Source organism: Eulemur rufifrons, chromosome 4 (assembly GCF_041146395.1).
Source record: "Eulemur rufifrons isolate Redbay chromosome 4, OSU_ERuf_1, whole genome shotgun sequence".
Classification (NCBI taxonomy): Eukaryota; Metazoa; Chordata; class Mammalia; order Primates; family Lemuridae; genus Eulemur; species Eulemur rufifrons.
The window spans coordinates 59,614,747-59,634,547 of NC_090986.1; the positions used below are offsets into that span (position 1 = coordinate 59,614,747).

Genomic DNA, 19,801 nt, shown 5'->3' on the forward strand with positions numbered 1-19,801 from the left:
ACCAGGGGGTGACCTGGACACAGATTCATGTTCAATGTCATACAGACATCCTTGTCACTGCCACTACAAAGATACTGTTAAAGAGAAGTCAAGCTAGTGTGTCTGATTCTCTGTTCTCTTGGGATGAAATCCTTCCCAGGTGGTTCCTGACCGCTCACATGGATGGATTAGGGGTGGCCTGTGCTGCCGCCCTGGCAGATATGGCAGAATTCCTGCTTGGCCTAAAGCCGAGACTCCTCCTCTGCTATCCTGTGATTATTATGGGTACTAATAAGAGCCTTGGGAATCTCCTTTCGTTGAGGTATTTTAAATAGGGTAGACTTTCTCCTCTTCAACCCATCTACCCACCTGTTCATTTATCTGTCCATCTATCCATTCATCTGTCCATCCATTCATTCATCCATTCCGTTTGACTAATCCATGCTGTGCCAGGCTCTTTGCAAAGTGACTTATGAAGCGCAGTGTTGCCCGGGTTTGGGAACATGGGCCAAGTGATTTTTTTCCCAAGTCTTCTAGAGATATGTGAATGTGGGTGTCACCGGGTTGTGTGCAGGGTGGACGTGTTTGGCAGCTGTGACGATCAGTCAGAGAAGCCCAGGCAGCTTCACAAGGGCTGAGGTGATTCCCTGCCAAGTCCTTCCCCTTTCCCTTCTCTTCCCTCTTCCCTTTCTCCTTTCCGTTCCCCTTTCTCCCTTTCCTTTCCTTTTTGTTTCCCTTTCTCCCTCTCTCCGCTTCCCTCCCTTCCCTTCCCTTCCTTCCTTCTTCCTTCCTTTTTCTCTTTTTGCTACAGAGCAGTCATTTTCAACAAAAGGACTTGCAAATGTGAAGCTCCTCCCTGAGGATTCCTTCTGCACAGCAGAGCCCTTTCATCACCAACCCAACTTGTAATCTTGGGTAAAGAAGGTTCTCAGCTCATTTTCAAGGAGAAAAAAAAAAATGCAAGCAAAACGAAACAGCCACATCATGAAGTTGCTCCATGTAATGAGGCCTGCTCCGTGGAGCTGTCATTACCCTGGGTTCCAGGCGGGCCTCCCACCTCCCCTCTGGCCGGTCAGGGCTGGGGTCAGCCCTGGGCTGGGTGAGGAGAAAGCTGCTCTTCAGGGCTGGGCCTTGCCTAGAGACACTTGGCTGGATGGTGGCAGGCGAGGAGGGGGCCTGGCAGCTCAGCTACCTCTCGGGACATTCCACATTCGGGCTCTTGCTTAGACTACTCTCACCCTACATTGCTGGGGTTCCTGACTCCTCTTGGCTCATGGGAATCTTGCCCAGTCTTTCTGAGCCAGAACGAATTCCGCCTCCCAGGCCCACGGTGCCTCCCCATCCTACAGCTATTCATTCAACAAAAATGTACTGACCACTTTTTCAGGACCAGGCCAAAGACGTGGTCCCTGCCCTTGTTCCCCCCACGATAAGAAGGCAGATACGGAAATGACGTGGGACAGCTTGCTGAGCACCTGTGACTATTCTTCCTGCTCCAGGACCACAGAGGCTGGCCTCAAACACCGTGTGAGCTATTTCTTCACACTCTCACAGGGGTGCGTTCTGTCTTCCCAGTGGATTGTAAGCACCTGGAGGAAAGGGTATCAAACACGTTCTCTCATTTTAGTGCCTTGCACCGTGGTGACCCAATATGTCCTGGAATTAAAAAGCTGTCTAGCAGTGAGGAACTGTTTCTTCAATCCAAATTTTGCTTTGATTTCTTGGTCTTTGTTTTAATCAGGGAGCATTAGGCTATGAGAAAGAGAACAAAGAGACCGCCTATATTACTTATGCTGTCATGCAAGTCTGTGGGGGTCTCTGCTTCATCTATCACCCAGCGTCTTAGCTTGGGCTGCTATAACTGATTATCATGGGTGTCTGGGTGGCTTAAACAACAAACATTTATTTCTCACAGTTCTGGAGGCTGGGAAGTCCGAGATCAAGGCACCAGCGGATCTGGTGTCTGCTGAGGGCCCACTTCCTGGTTTGCAGACAATCTGTCTTGTCGTTGAATCCTCACATGGTAGAGAGCAGAGTGTAAGAGACAGCGAGGGGGATTTTGTGTCTCTTTTTGTAAACACACCAATCCCATTCATGAGGGCTTCACCCTCATGACCTAATTACCTCCCAAAGGCCCCTCACAGCAGAAGTAAGGATTTCAACATATGAATTTTGGGGGACACATTCAGTCCCTAACGCCCAGGAACTCAGGCTCATGGAGGCTCTGCCATCTTAGAGCTACGTCTAAGACACATGATTTTCTGTCAGCCCAATTCTGAGAAAAAGAAGAGAAGCTGGAGGGATGCTCACTATTGACACATCACCTCTGCTCACAGCCCCTCGGCCAGAACCAGTCACGTGGCCCCGATCTAGTTGTGAGGGGCCAGAGAAACACGAGGGGTGTTCAGTGAACAGTAAGTGACTCTGCCACACTTCCTGAGCTGGCTCAGTGACCGGGAGATGTTGGGACACCAAGGCATCTCGTGGATCTCTAGGAAGGGGGATACATCTGAGCCCCAAACAGAACTGCACCCAGACATTGGAGAGCCAGGAGCCATGGCCATGTTCTTAGGTCTCCAGGGTGTCATATTTGCTTCCTTCTCCTCCAATCAGCAAGTCAGATTTTTCTTTTTTCCTTTAGGGTAGACTGGTTTTCTTTACTTTTTAAATAAAATGGGAATAAGAATAGTACCTGTCTCATGGAGTTGTGAGGATATGATGAGTTTATCTATACAAAATATGCAGGAAGTGCCTTCCACATGGGAAGTGCTAGGTAAGAGTCAGTTATTATTATTCTGTGTAACAATAATCATGGCAACACTTATCACTGTCCCTGCATATGCCAGAACATGGCACCCCAGGCGTAGCCTTCTAAAACTCCTCTCAGCCATCCTCTGTGAGCGACTGACTGTAACAGACCAATTGTTTTTGGAGAATTCTGAATACCCAGATGAATAGGGGGTTCTCCCTGGGTTTAAGGAAGAGGTACAGGCCAAGAGGACATCCCAGATGGATGTCTCAATTACTGTCTTTATTTTTAAGGCAGTTCCAATGCTAACGGCCTCCTCAAGGGAACCCTGTCGCAGTGCAAAGTACTTGGCCATTCCTAAGAAAGGCCATTTCACCTCATCAGAGACAGGATATGGCGGAGCCTGGGAAACAAAGTTCTGTCCTGGAGGAACACAGAGTCCTGGGAGCTGAGTAGCCTGACACGATCTGCCCCTGCACCTCTATCCCTCTGCCTGGGGCTTTTCCTTTATTTGGTCCCTACTTCGTCCATCACAGGAGGCTGTCTTGGCCCTGCATCTGCTCTGAAGTGTTTGACCAGGATGTCCTGGTTCCCAAACAAACTTGGTCAATGGGACCCTCACCTCCTGAGGTCCCACTTTGCTCTGTGGGTCTAAAACCAAATGCCTCTTGCCTTTGGGGTGGTGATGACAAAGGAGCTCCTTCATCCTGTCCAGAAGAGAAGCGGAAAGACAGCAGTGCCTGGTGCGGAGCTCCGATTCCTACTTCACGGGTGTGAACTGCCCAGGCTGCCGTGAGAGCACCATGGTCTCTGGCCGTGCACTGACGGTGGTTTTGTGTGTTGGCTGCTCCACTGTCCTCTGCCAGCTCACCAGCAGGGTTTACGGAAGGCTGCTCCTTCAGAAGGAAGCAGCACTGACTGCACCCTGAGTCAGGATGAGCGGGAAACCATCCCAATAAACACATTTATATAAAACAAAACCCCAAAACAAACCCCACTTGCCTCTTGAACTGGATAGCACTTTTGGTTTATGAGGTGCTTTCATCATTTTATTCCAATTTGCACAAGAACCCCAAGAGCTGGGATTATTATCCTCATCTTTGAGGCAAGGAACATGATGCTCAATGAGACCAGAAAACTTGCCCCAAGTCACGGGGCCAGGAGGGCAGGTCCAGGATTCCACCCTGATCCTGTGGACTCTGCAGCTTGTGCCACATAGTTTGTGGTTTCTCGGTGCCCACGGCCTGGCAAGATGGAACTGACTGCGGAAACTAGGGCGAGTCTTATCACAAATGTCAACTTCTCTCTTCCTTCTGTGCTCATCCCTTAGCTCATCTGACCTATGGGATATTTTCAGGGTGTCACCCATGTGGCCTCTATTTACAGAAGATGATGTTCGAGTGACAGGACAAACGAGACTGTCATGGGGAAGAGCTGCAGTGGTTTTAAGAGGGAAATTGATGTCATGGGTCTTTTTTTACAAGCGCTTTGTGGGTGGCAGTAACGAAGGGGAGGGAGACAGTTGGTGGAGCAAAGATTGGGAAATTCAAAGTTGGTTCCCCCCAGAAGAGGAAAAGAGGGAAACTCCTAAAGAAAAGAAGCCGTTTTTTTTTTTTTTTTTGAAGAGGCCACATTCATTTTTCAGAGACACTTGATCTTTTTCATACCAAGGAAATAATACTTAAGGGTTTTTAGAAATAGCTACACACAGCTTCTTCCTAAAGGCTGAATCACACACACTTCAGAAAGCTTCGTAGTAGGGGAGGCTCCGGGGACATGTGCACAGTACTCTCACTTGACAGGAGGGATAGATTTCCATTTTGAGTTGAACAGGCTCACACGGATCTCGGTTCAGTCTTCACCAGGATGGAGCTCGGGGATTCCACAGCTCTCTCCACACAACTTCCCCGTGGCTTGACTGCTGTTCAGTGGGGCTGGACGCAGGCCCTGCTTCTGCAGGGGAAGGGAAGTGGCTTGCAAGAAGGGCTGCGGCCTCTTGGGGTGTAAACTCTTTTCCTAAAGGTCCACAGCACAGGGCAAGAATTCTTCTCTTGGCAAACTAAATTAGAAATAATTCAGTTATTTCTAAATACTAACTTAGCCCCAGGGGCTGTGGCGTAGGTGTCCAATTTAAAGGCCTTGCCCTTCCTCTGGGCAGGGGGCCGTTCCTCGACGAAGCTCAGAAATTATCTCCCCAACATGCACGCTGTGCCTGCCTCTGTAACCCAGAGGTCAGGAATGCACAGAGTTTCCAGAAGATGGAGGGCAACAGTATAAGCGGAAAACTGGGAGTTTCTAAAAAAAACAAGACTTAGAGAGAACCAAGCCACTGCCCAACCAAGCCTGACAGAATGTCAGCCCCGATGTGTGCATGTCTCCTGCCCCGACATTGTGTCCTCTGGGGGTGGGGGGGAGCAGAGTGTGATGCTCCCAGCAAACACCCCCACCCCCTTCTACCTCCTCACCCCATGCATCCCAGCAGGTTAGGAGGAAAGCATGTGAATGAAAGAATTCAAACCAAGATGTGCATGATGGATAGCCTCTCAGGGCCGTTTGTATTTTAAAAGACAAGCCCCTTTTGCAGGGAAACACCACTCTGAAGATGATAGACGTCAGATGTTGGGGGGCAAGGAGCCAGGCCAGCTGTGTGGGGCTGTATTCCAGCCAAGTGACTGAATATGTGCTTTCATGTGGTTTTGTGGAGCTGCTACTATCCTCCACCTCTGCAGAGAGTATACCCGTTTCTTCCAGTCACCACGAAAGGTCATAGAGACAAAAAGAGATTCTTCAGTTCTGGCACTTCATATTTAATATTCAATTTTTGTACTTGAGCCTGCAATGTATGAACATGCATATTCTATCAGCCTTGAAAATAACTGCTTAAAAGCGTCAGAGCCCTAAAGACTTTTCAGATAGAGATCCCTTCTTTGTCAACTGCCAAATAAACAGCATTATTATCCAGTCCATGTGTCCATTAAGGAAGCCTTGGCCTTCCCCGGACCCCTTTTATTTTTTGTGCATAACACCCAGGAACCTAAGCATCCTGGCTTGCCGCAGAGGCCCTCAGATTCCTCAACAGTCTCGGGCTCTGTGGGAACCGCTCCCAGGAGCCAAGGCCAAGGCCAATCAGGCTGCTTTCCCTGCTTTGCCATTTGATTTCCACTGAGCCGGCGAGTATTCCTTTCTGCGCCATTTTCAGGGCTGAATTTCATATGGGCCATAAAATCTTTTGTAAAAGAAAATGGATCAAGCAGCTTTGTTGAGACTCACTCTATTTCTGGAGTCCTGATGATGGGAAACTTAGTGCTGGAATGAAGAAATGGGCAGTCTCATTAAATTAGCACGAGTATTTATTAATATAAATACATTGCACATGAAAATCCAACTTTAATGCCCTGTCAGAGTAAGTATACTTATTTTTCTTCAAGTTTCAATCAGTAAGGCTTCGTGTCTGGCCATGATGCCACGAGAGCAAGTACACAAAGTGCTCTTGACAGGCTCATTATTTTCTTGCCATACTCTGGTCCGTGTAAGGAGCAAACTTGCTTCGGGATGTTCAGAGAGACGTTGTTTTCTTCCATTTCTAGGTCAGACTCCAGCTACCATCACTAAATGCTTCAAGCTGCATTTCATTTTAATAAATTCTTACGTTCTGAAACTCCTCTGTGGAGCCTGAATTTATTGACGCACGCTCTGATTGTTCCTTCAGGGAAAGACCCAGCGGCTCCAAAGTACTTCCGCAGAAGCCTCTGAAAAGCGGGAAGACTCCAGGTGTCTCTGGCACCTGCCAAGGGGGAGGACCCTGAGAGGTGGCTGACGCTCCTTAGCACTTACATGTCCCCGTGATGAGATTTCTTACAGCAGAGCATGATGTTCTTGCCACCCTTGGGATCCAAACCACTTCAAAAGAGCATTATACTTTGCTGTGAGTGGCCAAATACCACAGGCAGCACTCGATTTTAAAATTATGTAACCCTGGCATTCCAAAGCCAACGTGCCCGGCCTTGCAAGAACAGACGCGGTCTCTGTTTGAAGGCAAACGTCCCAGACAGCGCTTCGGCTCAAAAACAGAGTTGTCAAATCATTCTTAACTTGAGATGTTTGCTTGGCAAGCATTTTTTCCTCTCTGGAGGAGACTTTTTGTTTACAGGATTTAACAATTAAAAACACAATCGTGCATTGTTCAGCTACAGCACAAAGGTCAGCTCTGGGCACAAAGTAGTTTTCCAATTCCTGGTGTTTTTTCTTTTAAGTCCCACTGGGCAGATCGGCAGACAGTGTAATGCTATTTTAAGGCAGCAAAGTGCAAAGTATGAGACAATAGGTAGAAATCTTGTGAATTACTATCAGACAAATATCTGTCCAGCTGATGAGGGAAAGCCCCTTTTTTCTAATGATGTTTGTATAACTTTTTGTCTACATATTCAGTCAATGCTATTTTGTTAGGGCAGTTGATACAGGTGCCAAAATCCTCTGTATAGGAGGGTTCTGGAGCGCATAAGGGTTCTGGAGACGAAGTTTTGCTGAAGTCATATGGCTCTTGTGAGCTATATAAGGCAACAAGCCAATTCCCCGTGTGAGATAATGGAACACGGGATTTCAGTGGTAGCGATCATTTTGTCCAACTCCTTTAATTCATAGATTTAATTCAATTGCCACCCACAAGTGACTAGCTCAAGTTTACACAGGTGGTTAATAGCTGCGCAGGGTCCAGAACTTCCTTTCTACAGATGAATTCTACCAGGAGTTTGTAAATTCTCCCCACGAATGGGAAACTGGAATTCTCTTCTGTTACCTGTAGTGCTTTTACCACAGCAAGTCTTAGGAAAAAAAGGTAAAGAAAAGGCAATAGGTACAAACTTTATGGCAGAACCCTGACCACAAATTGGACTCTTCATGTAAGTCTTTTTAAAAGCCACATATGTTAATGGGAAGAGAAAAAAAATTTTAAGGTGAACATTTTATTTCTTAAAAAGATGAAAAAGCTATGTACAATTTACTAATATAAGTGGACATTTGATTATTTCTGAGATGCGATTCCAGAAAAAAGTTGTCCAGGCAAGAGAGGCCGGCTTAGAATTTGTGGAACATCGACGACTGCAATTGCCGGAAACAGAGAGCAATGCAACAAGCAAGTGACTATTCCTGCTGGTCCCTTCGTCCCTGTGTGGCTCCACTCTATTCACAGAGGAATTTAATTTTGCCTGATCTGACAGGCACAGGAAGGAGCCAGGTGGAGGGAGGGTTGAAGCCTCCAGAATTGGCCTTTCAGGAACACTGACAATGCTGTCTACTGAAAACCACTTCGAAATGGCTTTCAAAGCCCTACAGTTTGTTTAGAGAAAATCTTGCTGGCATTGATGGATTTTTCCTCCTCTGAAGCTCACAGGAAAGTGTGTAAAGAATTAAATGATTCATTCCAAACATCTGATGGGTTCCCTTTAAGTACTCCCGCTCTGATCCACTTCTTGTGGCTGTGCTCAAGCCGCCCATCTGTGATGAGGTCATTTTGTCGGGCACACAAAGGATTCCAGGGGGAATATGCATCATATACTGCGCCTATTCACAGCACTCATTCCTCCCGGCTGCTCACGGTAACAATGAACCTTCTCAGCATTACATGTGCTTACTAAGGAGACAGGGGTTAGATGCCTCTCAATGGAACCCCCCTGAGGCACACAATGCATTTATTATAACGTCCTGGCCCTAAGAAGGGCCTGGGAACAGCTTGGAGCGGCCCATAATTAAGTATATTTAATAATAAATGCATACACTTCTTAGGTATTGCAAGAAGTGAAAATAAATCTTCTCACTGTCCACTCCCCCCTCCGCCTCCATTTTTCCCTTTTACAAATAAGAAAAGCCAGGAGTTCTTTTATTTTTTTTTTTTAAGTAACAATTGCAAAGGACGTCTGGCTAGTCAGGAAAGGGAAATTAAATTACTTGAGAACATTCTTTCCATGTCAAGAAAATGGCTTCTGCTTACTCAGGTAGTCACCCATGGGGAGGATTTGTTAAAAGGCTGTTCTTTTAACCACTCTTGCATTCTACTTCCAAAGGCTTTCAGGGGCAGTGACCCACTAGCAAAGGGCACCCTTTGGGGTTAAGCTGCCAGTTGGATGGACACTTCCTCAGCCCACTGCTGTGCCCAAGAAGGAAGGAAGAAATGTTCCCCTGGCAGTGTTCCATGTCCCCAGTCCCCACACCTCTGAGTGCCTGAGTGCGTGCAAAGTTTCTAACTAAATACAAGGGAAGGGAAGCAAGCTCTGTGAACAAGGACAGGGTCAAGAAGAGAAGAGAAAAAGGCAGCAGGAGTGCGACATGTAGGCCTGCACGCCGCAGCACAAGGTGTGGGACCGCAAGGGCGCGCAGGCACGGAAGGCTTGGTGGCGGGGAGCCCAGCTTTGCCCCTGCCTGGCTGAGAGCACGGCTGACATTCTTGAACTTCTCTAAGCCTCAGTTTTTTATTATAAAATGAGATGTTACTAGTACAACGAATAGTTACTCAACAGTCTAGTATCAGGAATCTTGGGATTGTGACAAGTTCTCCGAGTCTCATTTTCTTTATCTGTAAAATAAGGTTGAAAATATCCATCTCACATGTATTGTTGTGAGGACTGAACGAAATGTTTGAAATCACTCAGCACATACCTGGTACACAGTAAATAATCAGTAAATGCTAGCTGCTGTTATTATTAACGCAATTACATTTTTTAAGGTGCTTATTGGATTGAAATCGTTTGCATCATTGTTGCATCATTCAATACACTGAGTAAGCATGTGGCCAGAGAAACAAGAAAGCCGTGCAAACTCACTGGGTAGTACTGGGTTGGAAATCTGACTGCTTTTATTTCCTTGACAGTTAATGATAGGGAGATGTGGTGGTGAAACAAATGGGTGTTACCTTTTCTTCTGTCCTATAATTAAATAAAATGAAATTATGGACTTATACAGTTTCAATATACCTGAGTGAACGGGATAACATTATTAACAAGACTGGTTTTACCAACTTAAGACCAGTTTTTCCAACTCATTGGTGCCCCGGCATTTCTGATTTTGCCATTAAATGGAGAAGAGGAGTTTTTTATTATATGGTTGAAGACAGAATGACATCTGCTGAAACATTTGATTTTAAACAAAGTGATATTGAGCCTATCAAAAAATAAAGGTCAGCCCAAGAGTGGGTAGGAATAGGTACACTGTGAAAGAAAAAAGAATGAGGCTTAAAAAACAAGTTTGTTTGTTTTTGTTGTTTATAGCTAGAGAAATCTCCAATCACTATTTAGTTCAAACATACTGCCTTGTTTTTACTTTGCCATAGGTAATTTTTAAAAATTATTATTTTATTTATAATTGACATATTACTGTACACATTAATGGGGTACAATGTGGTGTTTCAATGTATGCATTGAAATTAGGGTAAAATTAGGGTAATTACCTTATTGCCTTAGGTAATTTTTATATGAATGTTCTCAATAAATAATTTTTCTTATACACATTTGTTACTTTGAGCATTACATTTTGGACACCAAAATGGAGTAGTGTGAATCTTTTGAGAAGCACTAGAAGAACAAGAAGAAACAGTAAACTTGAGGCAAGACATCTTTCTTCTTCTGTTCTAGCAGCAAGGAGAATAGGACATTTGCTATTTATTTTTTAAAGAGCCTTTTAATAGTCACGTGGAAAGGCAAGCACTCCAAGGATCATTTGATTCCTTTTGGCTTTGGCCAAGAAAATGAAATTATTGAGAAAGTCCAACCTTCTATAAAATACTGCTGTCGGAAGGACTCTTCCTTTATGGGTTAAATCCTATAAAATCATTGTTTGCTGGGCAATGCAGAGCAAGGAAAAAATAAGTAATTATTGGACAGGAGCATGTTGGGTGGAGTTTGCACAGATTTTATCTCAATGTCAGAATGTGGCATCAAAGGCTCAGTTTGATGGGGTTGCTTTTCTTATCTTAGGTGACCAGATGATGTGTTAAGGCAAAAGCAAGGTATTCTTTTTCCCTCAGGTTTTTGGAAATGGACCAAGCACCATAGTTCTCAAAACCACCTTCCTTTAACCCTGACCTTTTATAAAATGCCGGTCAACTCGCTTCCTCTAATGACTTCTCAATTCATCAATGGTTGTAGAATTCCAAGCACAAGTTTCCTTCTGGCTGCGTTTCTGAATTCTGATTACTGAGCAAATGTAGGAAGACCCAGGAATGCCAGAATCATCCAGTCACTGCATGGGTTCACTTTACTGATGCCTTCTTTTCTTTAGAATACTCTTTACTCCTATCTTATTTAAAATCCTGGGGTTATCAGGGGGATGAAGGGCACTTCTTAAATACTCGACAACATGGTGGAGGTGAAGATCTGTTGTAAAATCTGAGGGATGTCCTTGGTATCCATGGCAACGAAAGACCGGCCAGCGGGTAAAGTTCTCTGAAGCCTGCCAGGGTGGAGAGGGAAGAAAATTACCATTGCAAATTGGGGTTCCCCTTCCACCTCCTGCCCTGGCAAATCACAGCGTCCAAGTGGTTTCTTAGGAAAGGAAGTTTTTACTTTCTAATACCTTGCTCACTGCGGGAAGTTGAATTGGCTGTCACTAAGCAATGAATGGCTTGGAAGAGCAACAGGGAGAGACACAGTGAAAGCAGTGAACCGAAAGTAAGGTCTTTTCAGTGAGAAAAATCAGAAAATTTGAAAAGAAAAAATTTTCTTCCTTTTATTGCTGCTGTTTCTTGGTATTTCATATTCCCTTGGTAGAACAGAGCCCGAGGGACTCATCTGGGTCCAGCAAATGTGTTGGCCTCACACTGTACTTCCAAGTGCTTTTCCTTCCTTAGAACAGGCCTCCAAAAATGTGGCCCAGCCACAAGTGGTTCTTTCTTTCTTCCTTTTTCCCTCTCTCCTTCTCTCTCTCTTTTTATTTTTGCTCTACATCACGAATGTGAAATGCAATCTGGATTACCTAATTGCTGCTTTGATGAAACTGAGGTTATTAGGCTTATGCTAATTTTTTTCAATTAATTTTTAAGTAAATTTTTAAAAACTTATAGCAGGCTTTGGTTTGAATTATCCTTAAAAATAACATGCCATTGAAGTTATGACAATTTTTTAAAATACCCATTTATCATTTGGAACAAAAGGCCATTTTTGAAGGCAATAAAACTGCAAGACACAGTTGTCTTCAAAAGAACGCCTCCTTTCACTGTGCCAACAAAGTCTGGTTTGGGAATGACATTTAATAAAAGTCAACCATCCTGGGTAGCACTGCACATTTGGCATGCCCGGTAGACCAGCTAATTCTGCAACATATCTTTTGCCAGTGGATGTTGGACCATTTCCCTAGGAAACCACAAGGGTATTATTGTGCTTTCCTAAGTATTCAAACAGGATCTGTTCACTAGAAAGACAAATTAGCCATTTCGACTCAACTGGTATTTGTTGAGCTTGCTGTCTGCCTAATACTGGGCTGATGCTGAGGAAAATCCGGGTAGAAAAGGTATGGTTTGAGTTCAAGGATGCTGAGGTTCTAAAAGGCACAAATGCTAACATGTAAAACTAAGAAAAATGCACATTTGTGTAAAAAAGTGACTGCAATCACATGATATTAAGTCTGTTCTCAACCCTACTGTGCAACCCTGCAGCAAGGCAAAAGGAATAGAAAAAGATGTCAGCATTTTGGATACTAAAACATTTCCAGTGGTATTTATTGCCTGATGATAAATTTCTCTATTGAATATTCAGTATATTCAGTGTGGCATCTAACTATATATCTATGTATATTGTCTTATGTTGTCCCTAAGTGTTTCACCTGCCTTGTCTCCCCAGTAAGAAGGGATATATATGTATAGGCATATACAGAAATATATCCCTTCTTATTGGGGAGATGTATCTATGGGGATGTAATATGTATGGGCTGTCCGGAAAGTATCCAGCCATGTAATTGTTCTTGTTATATTAACAGTGGCTGGATACTTTCTGGATAGCCCTTGTATATGTGTATGTATGTCTACATATGTACATCTACATATAATATATATAGGCATATATGCACACGGTTACACACATTATATCTTATGCTAAGAAAATAGTAGATGTTCACTATTTTGAATATGATTTGAACACAAAATGATTAGATTGAGCTTGGGACCTTGATGTAAAGTGCCAAATATATAAAATACTATCTAATTTACTAGTGGACAAATCAAAATGCTATTTATTTTATAATATGAACTAAAAACTAATTAATTTGAAGTTATTATTGTTTATCCAAACAAAAGCTAGAACATATCCCCTTAACTAGATAATGAGGGTAGTGGCTCCAGTTTCTGTTTTTCCTCCATCTCCCCCACTTGCCCCTCGCTATGCTAAGCCCATGAAACAGTGTGTCAGCTACTCAGTGTCTCTATACCTGCTTTCTGCTGTATGCCAAGATGACACTTACCTGGTTGCTTGATCACCTAAAGATCCAATGAAAATGGCAAAAGCATTTACTTGAGGGTTACTTGTTAGGATTTGTGCAAACTTGGCAGGATGTATTCCGTATCGTGACAGATTCGCATCACTCAAGACTATGACAAAGTACTCATCCGCTTCTTCTTTGACAATTTCCTTGATGGCGTGTTCTGTTCCCTCTAACGTGTGGTCCCCACTCATGCAGAACTGAGAGTGGGCATGCATTGTCTAGAGGTAAGAGACATTGTACAAAAGCCATGGGTGAGACATTTTTTTTTTTGACAAACATGATGATTTTTCTGTTGACCATGAGAATGCATGAATATCAATTATTACGCATGACTAATATGTCTCCAAGTTCTATTTAATTTGTACATTTGAGTGACAATAGTTCATAGTAATATTTGTATTTGGTATAGACTTTCATTAGAAACAGGAATCATTCCAAAACTATCTCAGTTGGTACTTACTTTTAAAATTCAAGCTTCCATTTAAAGTAAGAAAATGTTAAAAAATGTAAAATGTGGTATCATATTAGAGGATGGAGATGAAACAGGAGAAAGACAAGGAATGGATTGAGTTACCAATAAACAAAGTTGTAATGCTAAACACTGTATCACATCGATAGCAATGGAGGACATTTACTTTAAAATCATGGTATATGTGTGTTTCTATCACAAATTTAAGTACATGAAATAGAATTTATTATTAGAAAATATCAAGAAATACATAAAATTGAGGATAGAGAGTATCCTAAAAGGAGTCATTCTTTTCCTTCTACTGAACATGCAGGGGCTGAGAACAACTGTACAGGACATATGAGGGGACCCAGGCTGTAGATGCAATCTAATACTGAGTATTCTAAAAATATGTAGGGAATAAATTTTAAATTGTATATAATGGAGGAAAGTATTTTAGGGCACAATGGGTGTTTTCTCAGTTTAATGCTTGAATGCTTGTGAAACAGATGATCTTTTTCTTTCCTGTATCTACTGCTTCTTCAAAGAATCTTTTTAGTCTTTAATCTGACAGAAGCTTTCAAAATATAGAGATAATTGAATGTATTTACCTTCAGAACTTCTAGTCTTTGCTTATTGTCCTTGGGGATTTTGTTAATTGGAACTAGGCCAATGTTGTAGCCATCTCCGGAGTGTCCAGCGATGTCGTACTGTACGCAAGAGAATCAATCAGAGAGTTAGAAACCTCTATCCACTAAGGAACTGTCATTGGACCTACGAATGTCCAACTCTTCTGACTGCTGTTGTCCAGAGCTGCTCAAGATACGGCCATAAAGAAGTGCAGTGAGATAGATGTTTATCAACAAAGGCAAACAAAATCCAGACTCATTCATTTCTGATCCATCCTCTTCTGTGATCTCTGTCCTCCAGCAGGAGGTAGAAAGTATAATGAGGCTTTCAGGGTCTACCACGAATTTCATTCTTAACTTTCAGGGCAGACTTAAAAATACACACACACACACACACACACACACACGCACACACACAGAGAGTGAGGGGCAGAATTCTAAGTTCCCAGCCCCCTGGTGGACATGCTCTTTATGATCTTCTCCCCTTATATGTGGACAGGACCCATAAATATGATGTGATATCACTTGTGATTATATTAACTTATATGGCAAAAGAGGTTTTGCAGATGTCATTAAGTTTATCTGACTTTGAGTTAATTAAAACGTAGATGGTCTGGGTGGGTCCAACCTAATCACATGAGCCCTTTAAAAACAGTTTTTTTTTTTTGTTTTTTTTTTTCCTGACAGCTGGTAGCAGGGGAAAATGGAAAGATTTGAAGCATTAGGGAGATTTGACATGAAGGAGTTACCTATGGCTGAGATAGAGGGGGCCACAGGGCACGGACCTGACAGTGGCATCTAGGAGACGAGGGCAACCCTGGCTGAGAGCCAGCAGGGAAACAGGGATGTCTATCCTACAACCACGGGAACTGAATTCTGCCAACCATCTGAATGAGCTGATTCTTCCCAGAGCCTCCAATAAGAACCCAGCCTGGCCGATACCAGGATTTCAGTCTTAGAAGCCCCTAAGCAGAGAACCCAGCTGAGACCATATGGACTTCTGAACTACAGAACTATGAGTTAATAAACGAGTATTGTTTTAAGCTGCTGTTTGTGGTAATTCGTTATGCAACAATAGAAAACTAAAACATACAGTTTTCTTCTCTTAGAAAAAGTAAAGTATATTTATTGTAAGAATTACAGAAAAGCACAAAAGAAAGTAAAAATTACCCTTAATCCCACTAAAGATGGTTAATGTTTTGTTGGGTAAGCGCCTAGGCTTTTATTTCCTTTCAATATATGTGTAAGACGTTGCACATTCACATACAAACAAATCTACGTCGATAACATTTTTAACTAAAACGGATAATGTTGACCATGTAATTTCATAATCTGCTTTTCCACTTAATAGTGTATGACATATTTTTCAATTTAGAAAGTACCTCTTTAATTCCCTATCTTGCTATGTACACGAGTAAGGCCTGTCTATTGAGAAAAAGCTAGAGCTGGGAGTCGGGTGCAACTCTTTCACAGAATATGGAAAAAGGTTTTGGGCCTGAGGTAAACTGAAATTGGGGCAAGGTAGTTCCCTCCAACTGTTGAGTTTGCCCTCCAGATTCCCTCTTCCCTCCTCTTTCCCTCTAAACATTTTTATGATGCTGACATAAAGATTAGAATAGACCCTGGGGTACCTGAGCTTCTGGAGCATCTGCAAAGAAAACCCTGAGTGTGGGTCTGGGGCAAAAGATTTTAGGGAACACTTGGAGTTCTGTGGGATAAAATATTTAAGAATCAGCGATATCCACCAACCAACCATCGATCAACAGATGGCTTCTGAGCACCTACCATGTGCAAACCACTACTCTAGGTGTTGCAGGGGAATGCAATTATTTCTTTTCATGTCTGTTCCTTTTAAAGTGGTGAGTTCTTTGAGGGTGAGGCCATACCATATTTATCTTTGAATTTTTAGTATCTATGAGGGTGCCTCGCATGTTTATTGCACAAATGCTTTAAGAGAGTTTGCAATCACGTTGGGGCAATAAGAAGCTTTCCTTTTGCATGTGGGCTACATTTTTCTACAAATAAGCTGTTTGGAAGCTGGAATGCAATTTTTTCCCTCAGCAATCATGAGATAAATGGTAGTTAGCCCAAGCCAGCTGACAAAAAAACAACCCATAACATAACTGAAGCCATTGTATTTAAAATGAAAAGAAATAGAACATTTCTGTTGAAATCATTATTGTGCAAAAATGGGAAGTCGGATGGGGGGGTTATCTGGGGAAGATGAGTTCCGTGGTAGACATGCTGAACTTGTCCACCAGGGGACAGATGTGGCTGCAGGTGAAGACTTAGCAGTCATCCCCAGGAGGGTGACATGAATGGTGGCCCATAAATGATGTTGAAATATGGAAAAGCTATAAATCTCGCTATAAACTGTAAAATAAAATAGGATAAAATCCACAAGGATTTCAGGGATACTCTGAAAAGTGGAGAAATCATGATCATAAAAACTTTAAGCTAGTTAGAAAAAATTTTGATCTAAATGTTAGGTGGTTTGATAATGACAGTGAGGCTTTTGTTTATTGACTCCTATGGTTCGTCCATGAAGTGTGCTCAAGGGAGGCCCTGACAAGTCTGATCTGACAATGGTCATGGCAGGAATTGTTTGTAGCCAAGAAGAAAGTTCTCCTAGGGAGGTGACAGGCAGGCTGCTTTCATTATAGGGTTGGTGAAGTAATCTGTTAAACAGGGTCTTACACTTGAGGAAGAAGATCTGTTCCCTACACAGAAGTGGGTTTCTTATACGGGGCTGAGGTAAGAGGGCTATGAATGTATTTGACTTTTTCTTCCCTTTTACTCGATGGCTAGAGTTCTTATTATCAGATGACAATGGATGAGACTATAGAAATCTTTGGCCATGTGGTCTGTTCACAGGGTCAATGTTAACTGGTTACTGCAAGGAAAAAAGTTGTTGGTTAATTATTAAATAAATAGCAGTCAACAAATAAAGTTGGATGCTCGTTATCAAAACAAGATACTCGCTGATTAAAACCTTCAGAAACTGCTCATCTCTATTGATATGGGGGAAAAAGAAAAAAAAATCTTCAGAAATATTTTAGCAACTATATATCTATCATTTTATTGATTGATTGATATGTCTATCTACCATTTAAAAACATGCCCAGGAGGAAAAAAGTATGCTATAATTTTCCAGGCAAATGAGACAAAGATAGGTGGGTTGCAGACCTCCTTTTTTTCCTCCTTCTTTTGTTCCTTTTCCCCTCCTTTTTCCCTTTTCTTTATTTGTGGAAAGGAAAGTGCTATTTGCAGAAAGATCAGCCTTTGTCTGCACCTAATGGGTATTGCAAAAGCTGAAGAACGCACCTAAGGGAAAGGATAGGGCTTATAAAATGGTTTGCAGGCTCTGGTTTCTCATCTTCCAGATGGGCTTGGGGATTATTCTGTGTCTAAAGTCAACAAAATGATTGAGAGGAATCCAAAGCACATCCAAATGTGGACCATTCCCTGGTGTTATTATAGATCATTTTTAGCTTCCATTAAAAACAATATTTCTTTGTCACAATTATCTAGTATCTGCTATCTAAGGATTCCACCATGTTTTGCAAACAGTTCTTGCTAATCCTCAAAACTGTCTGGATTCAAGGAACAGGTACAGAATCTCATTCTTTTCCATCCTCTAACTCTTAATTCTGCCACTCACTCAGTCTTGTTCCTGCTGTGACCATTGTGAAATCTGATATGACAGGGCCTTGAGCATGCTTCCATGGCAGAACCATAGGAGTCAATAAACAAGAGCCTCACTGTCATTATCAAACTACTTAACATTTAGATCAGATTTTTTTCTGAGTAGCTCAAAGTTTATATGATCATGATTTCTCCACTTTTCAGAGTATACCTAAAATCCTCATGCAGTCTTATGTTTAGCATTCGACATTAAGTATTAAGCCACAGTAGTAAAGAAAAACCTCAACTAGAGAAGACCAATTTGAATACTTTTTTGCTAGAAACTTGTTTAAATGCCCTTTTGCTATTATTTTCTATAGAAAATCTCATTCATTTAGAGAAAGGTATAACAAATGAAAGCAAATGCTGAGTTTCAGTCTAAGATACAAAGATTTATCATCAAAAAACAAGAATGATTTATAATACTTAGAATGCAAAGAAAGCTCTGCTTAGAACAAAGTGCTATTGGCATTTTTGTGAATAAGATTTATGTGGAAATTTCTATGAGAGAGGACAATCATTTATTTGCTAGCCGTAGGAGAGGCTATGCCTTGTTATGTATCCACATTATAAGTAGGTATGAGACAATCATATGAGGCTATTTCTGAAAACTAGTATGTATGAAATTCTAATCTCCTTTTAGAAATCCAAACACACCATGCTGAGATGGCACCACTAACTGTGGGCTGCAAAGGATTAGAAGATAAATCTGTGATTTAAAAGGTCAAGAGAAGTAGAACCCTAGGGTGTCAGTTATCTAATAACTTACGGTATTAGCTGGCTAATCTTTCTTCATATCATAGAAGTCAATGTGAAAAGAGCAATGTTCTGAAAGGTCAAGGATTCTAGACTTGGCTCTGACATTAACAAGCTTTTTGACTTAGAGCAAGTCACTTAACCTCTCCAAACCTTGTTTCCACCTTGTAAACAATGTTGGCTTAGAAGATCTCTAACATTGTATATGCTTGTAAGTCACTTAACTTCTCTGACAAATAGGGATAATTTCTGTTTTACCACCTCACAAGGCCACTGAAAAGATAGGACGATGCATTTAACGACTATAAATGTTCAATGCTTGTATAGCTTGTTGCAGTTTACAAAGTGCTTCCATATATCTCATCTCATTTTGATTCTCTGCACAGCCTTTGGAGTGGGTGTTATCCCCATTTCACAAATGAAGAAATTGATGCTTAGAGAGATTAACAGATTTTATTGAGGTCATAGATCTGGTGTTGGCAAAAGTGGAAACCAAACTCAGGTGTTCTGATTCTAAATCCAATGTTTTCACTACAGAGAAATAACCAACCTCCCAACTATTCTCCCCTCCCATCTCTATTTAAGCTTCTGAATGGTTGGCTTGGCCAATATTTCTACATCAACAATTGAATCAATTCTGAATTCTTATTCAATTTTGAATGGACTCAGAAAAGTATGTACATCCTTCTTTGGTCCTATCTCCATGTAGCAATAAAAATTTATTAAAAGTCTTAACCGACAGGATGACTGGTCTCCATTTCTAAACCTGTGAAACATTCCTGAGGTATTGGGAAGAGGTCAATTATAGACAGTGAACTAAGCTCTTGATAGAAGAAATTTTCCCAGCAGGTGCTGGTTTGTGAGTCATATCTTTCCACATCCTTCTGGGAGTTAATCCAGCCTTTCTGACCAAGGTGTCTTTGAGAAAAGCTTGTCTATCATACCTCCTTGGGGTGGTGAGGTGCCAAGGGCAGAAGACAGGGTACTTTACGTAAATGATACACTTGCTCCTGAATTACAGCTTTTAAACATACCAATTGGATAGAAATAAAATGGCTGTGAGAAATAGGGATAAAACATCAGCTAAGAGCTCTA

The 19,801-nt window shown here is 42.1% G+C and overlaps 1 protein-coding gene across 1 annotated transcript in view; it reads right to left on the bottom strand.

The window, feature by feature from the left end:
- Window positions 1-10,118: 10,118 nt before the first annotated feature.
- The window catches only part of VWA8 (von Willebrand factor A domain containing 8), a 316,757-nt gene continuing 307,074 nt past the window's right edge, over window positions 10,119-19,801 (bottom strand). Inside the window, exons 43-45 of the mRNA XM_069467672.1 lie at window positions 14,249-14,347; window positions 13,169-13,407; window positions 10,119-11,167 (exon numbers count right to left, since the gene is read on the bottom strand). Coding sequence (XP_069323773.1) covers window positions 11,059-11,167; window positions 13,169-13,407; window positions 14,249-14,347 — 447 coding nt within the window. The 3' untranslated portion in view covers window positions 10,119-11,058. The remainder of the gene's footprint in view (window positions 11,168-13,168; window positions 13,408-14,248; window positions 14,348-19,801) is intronic.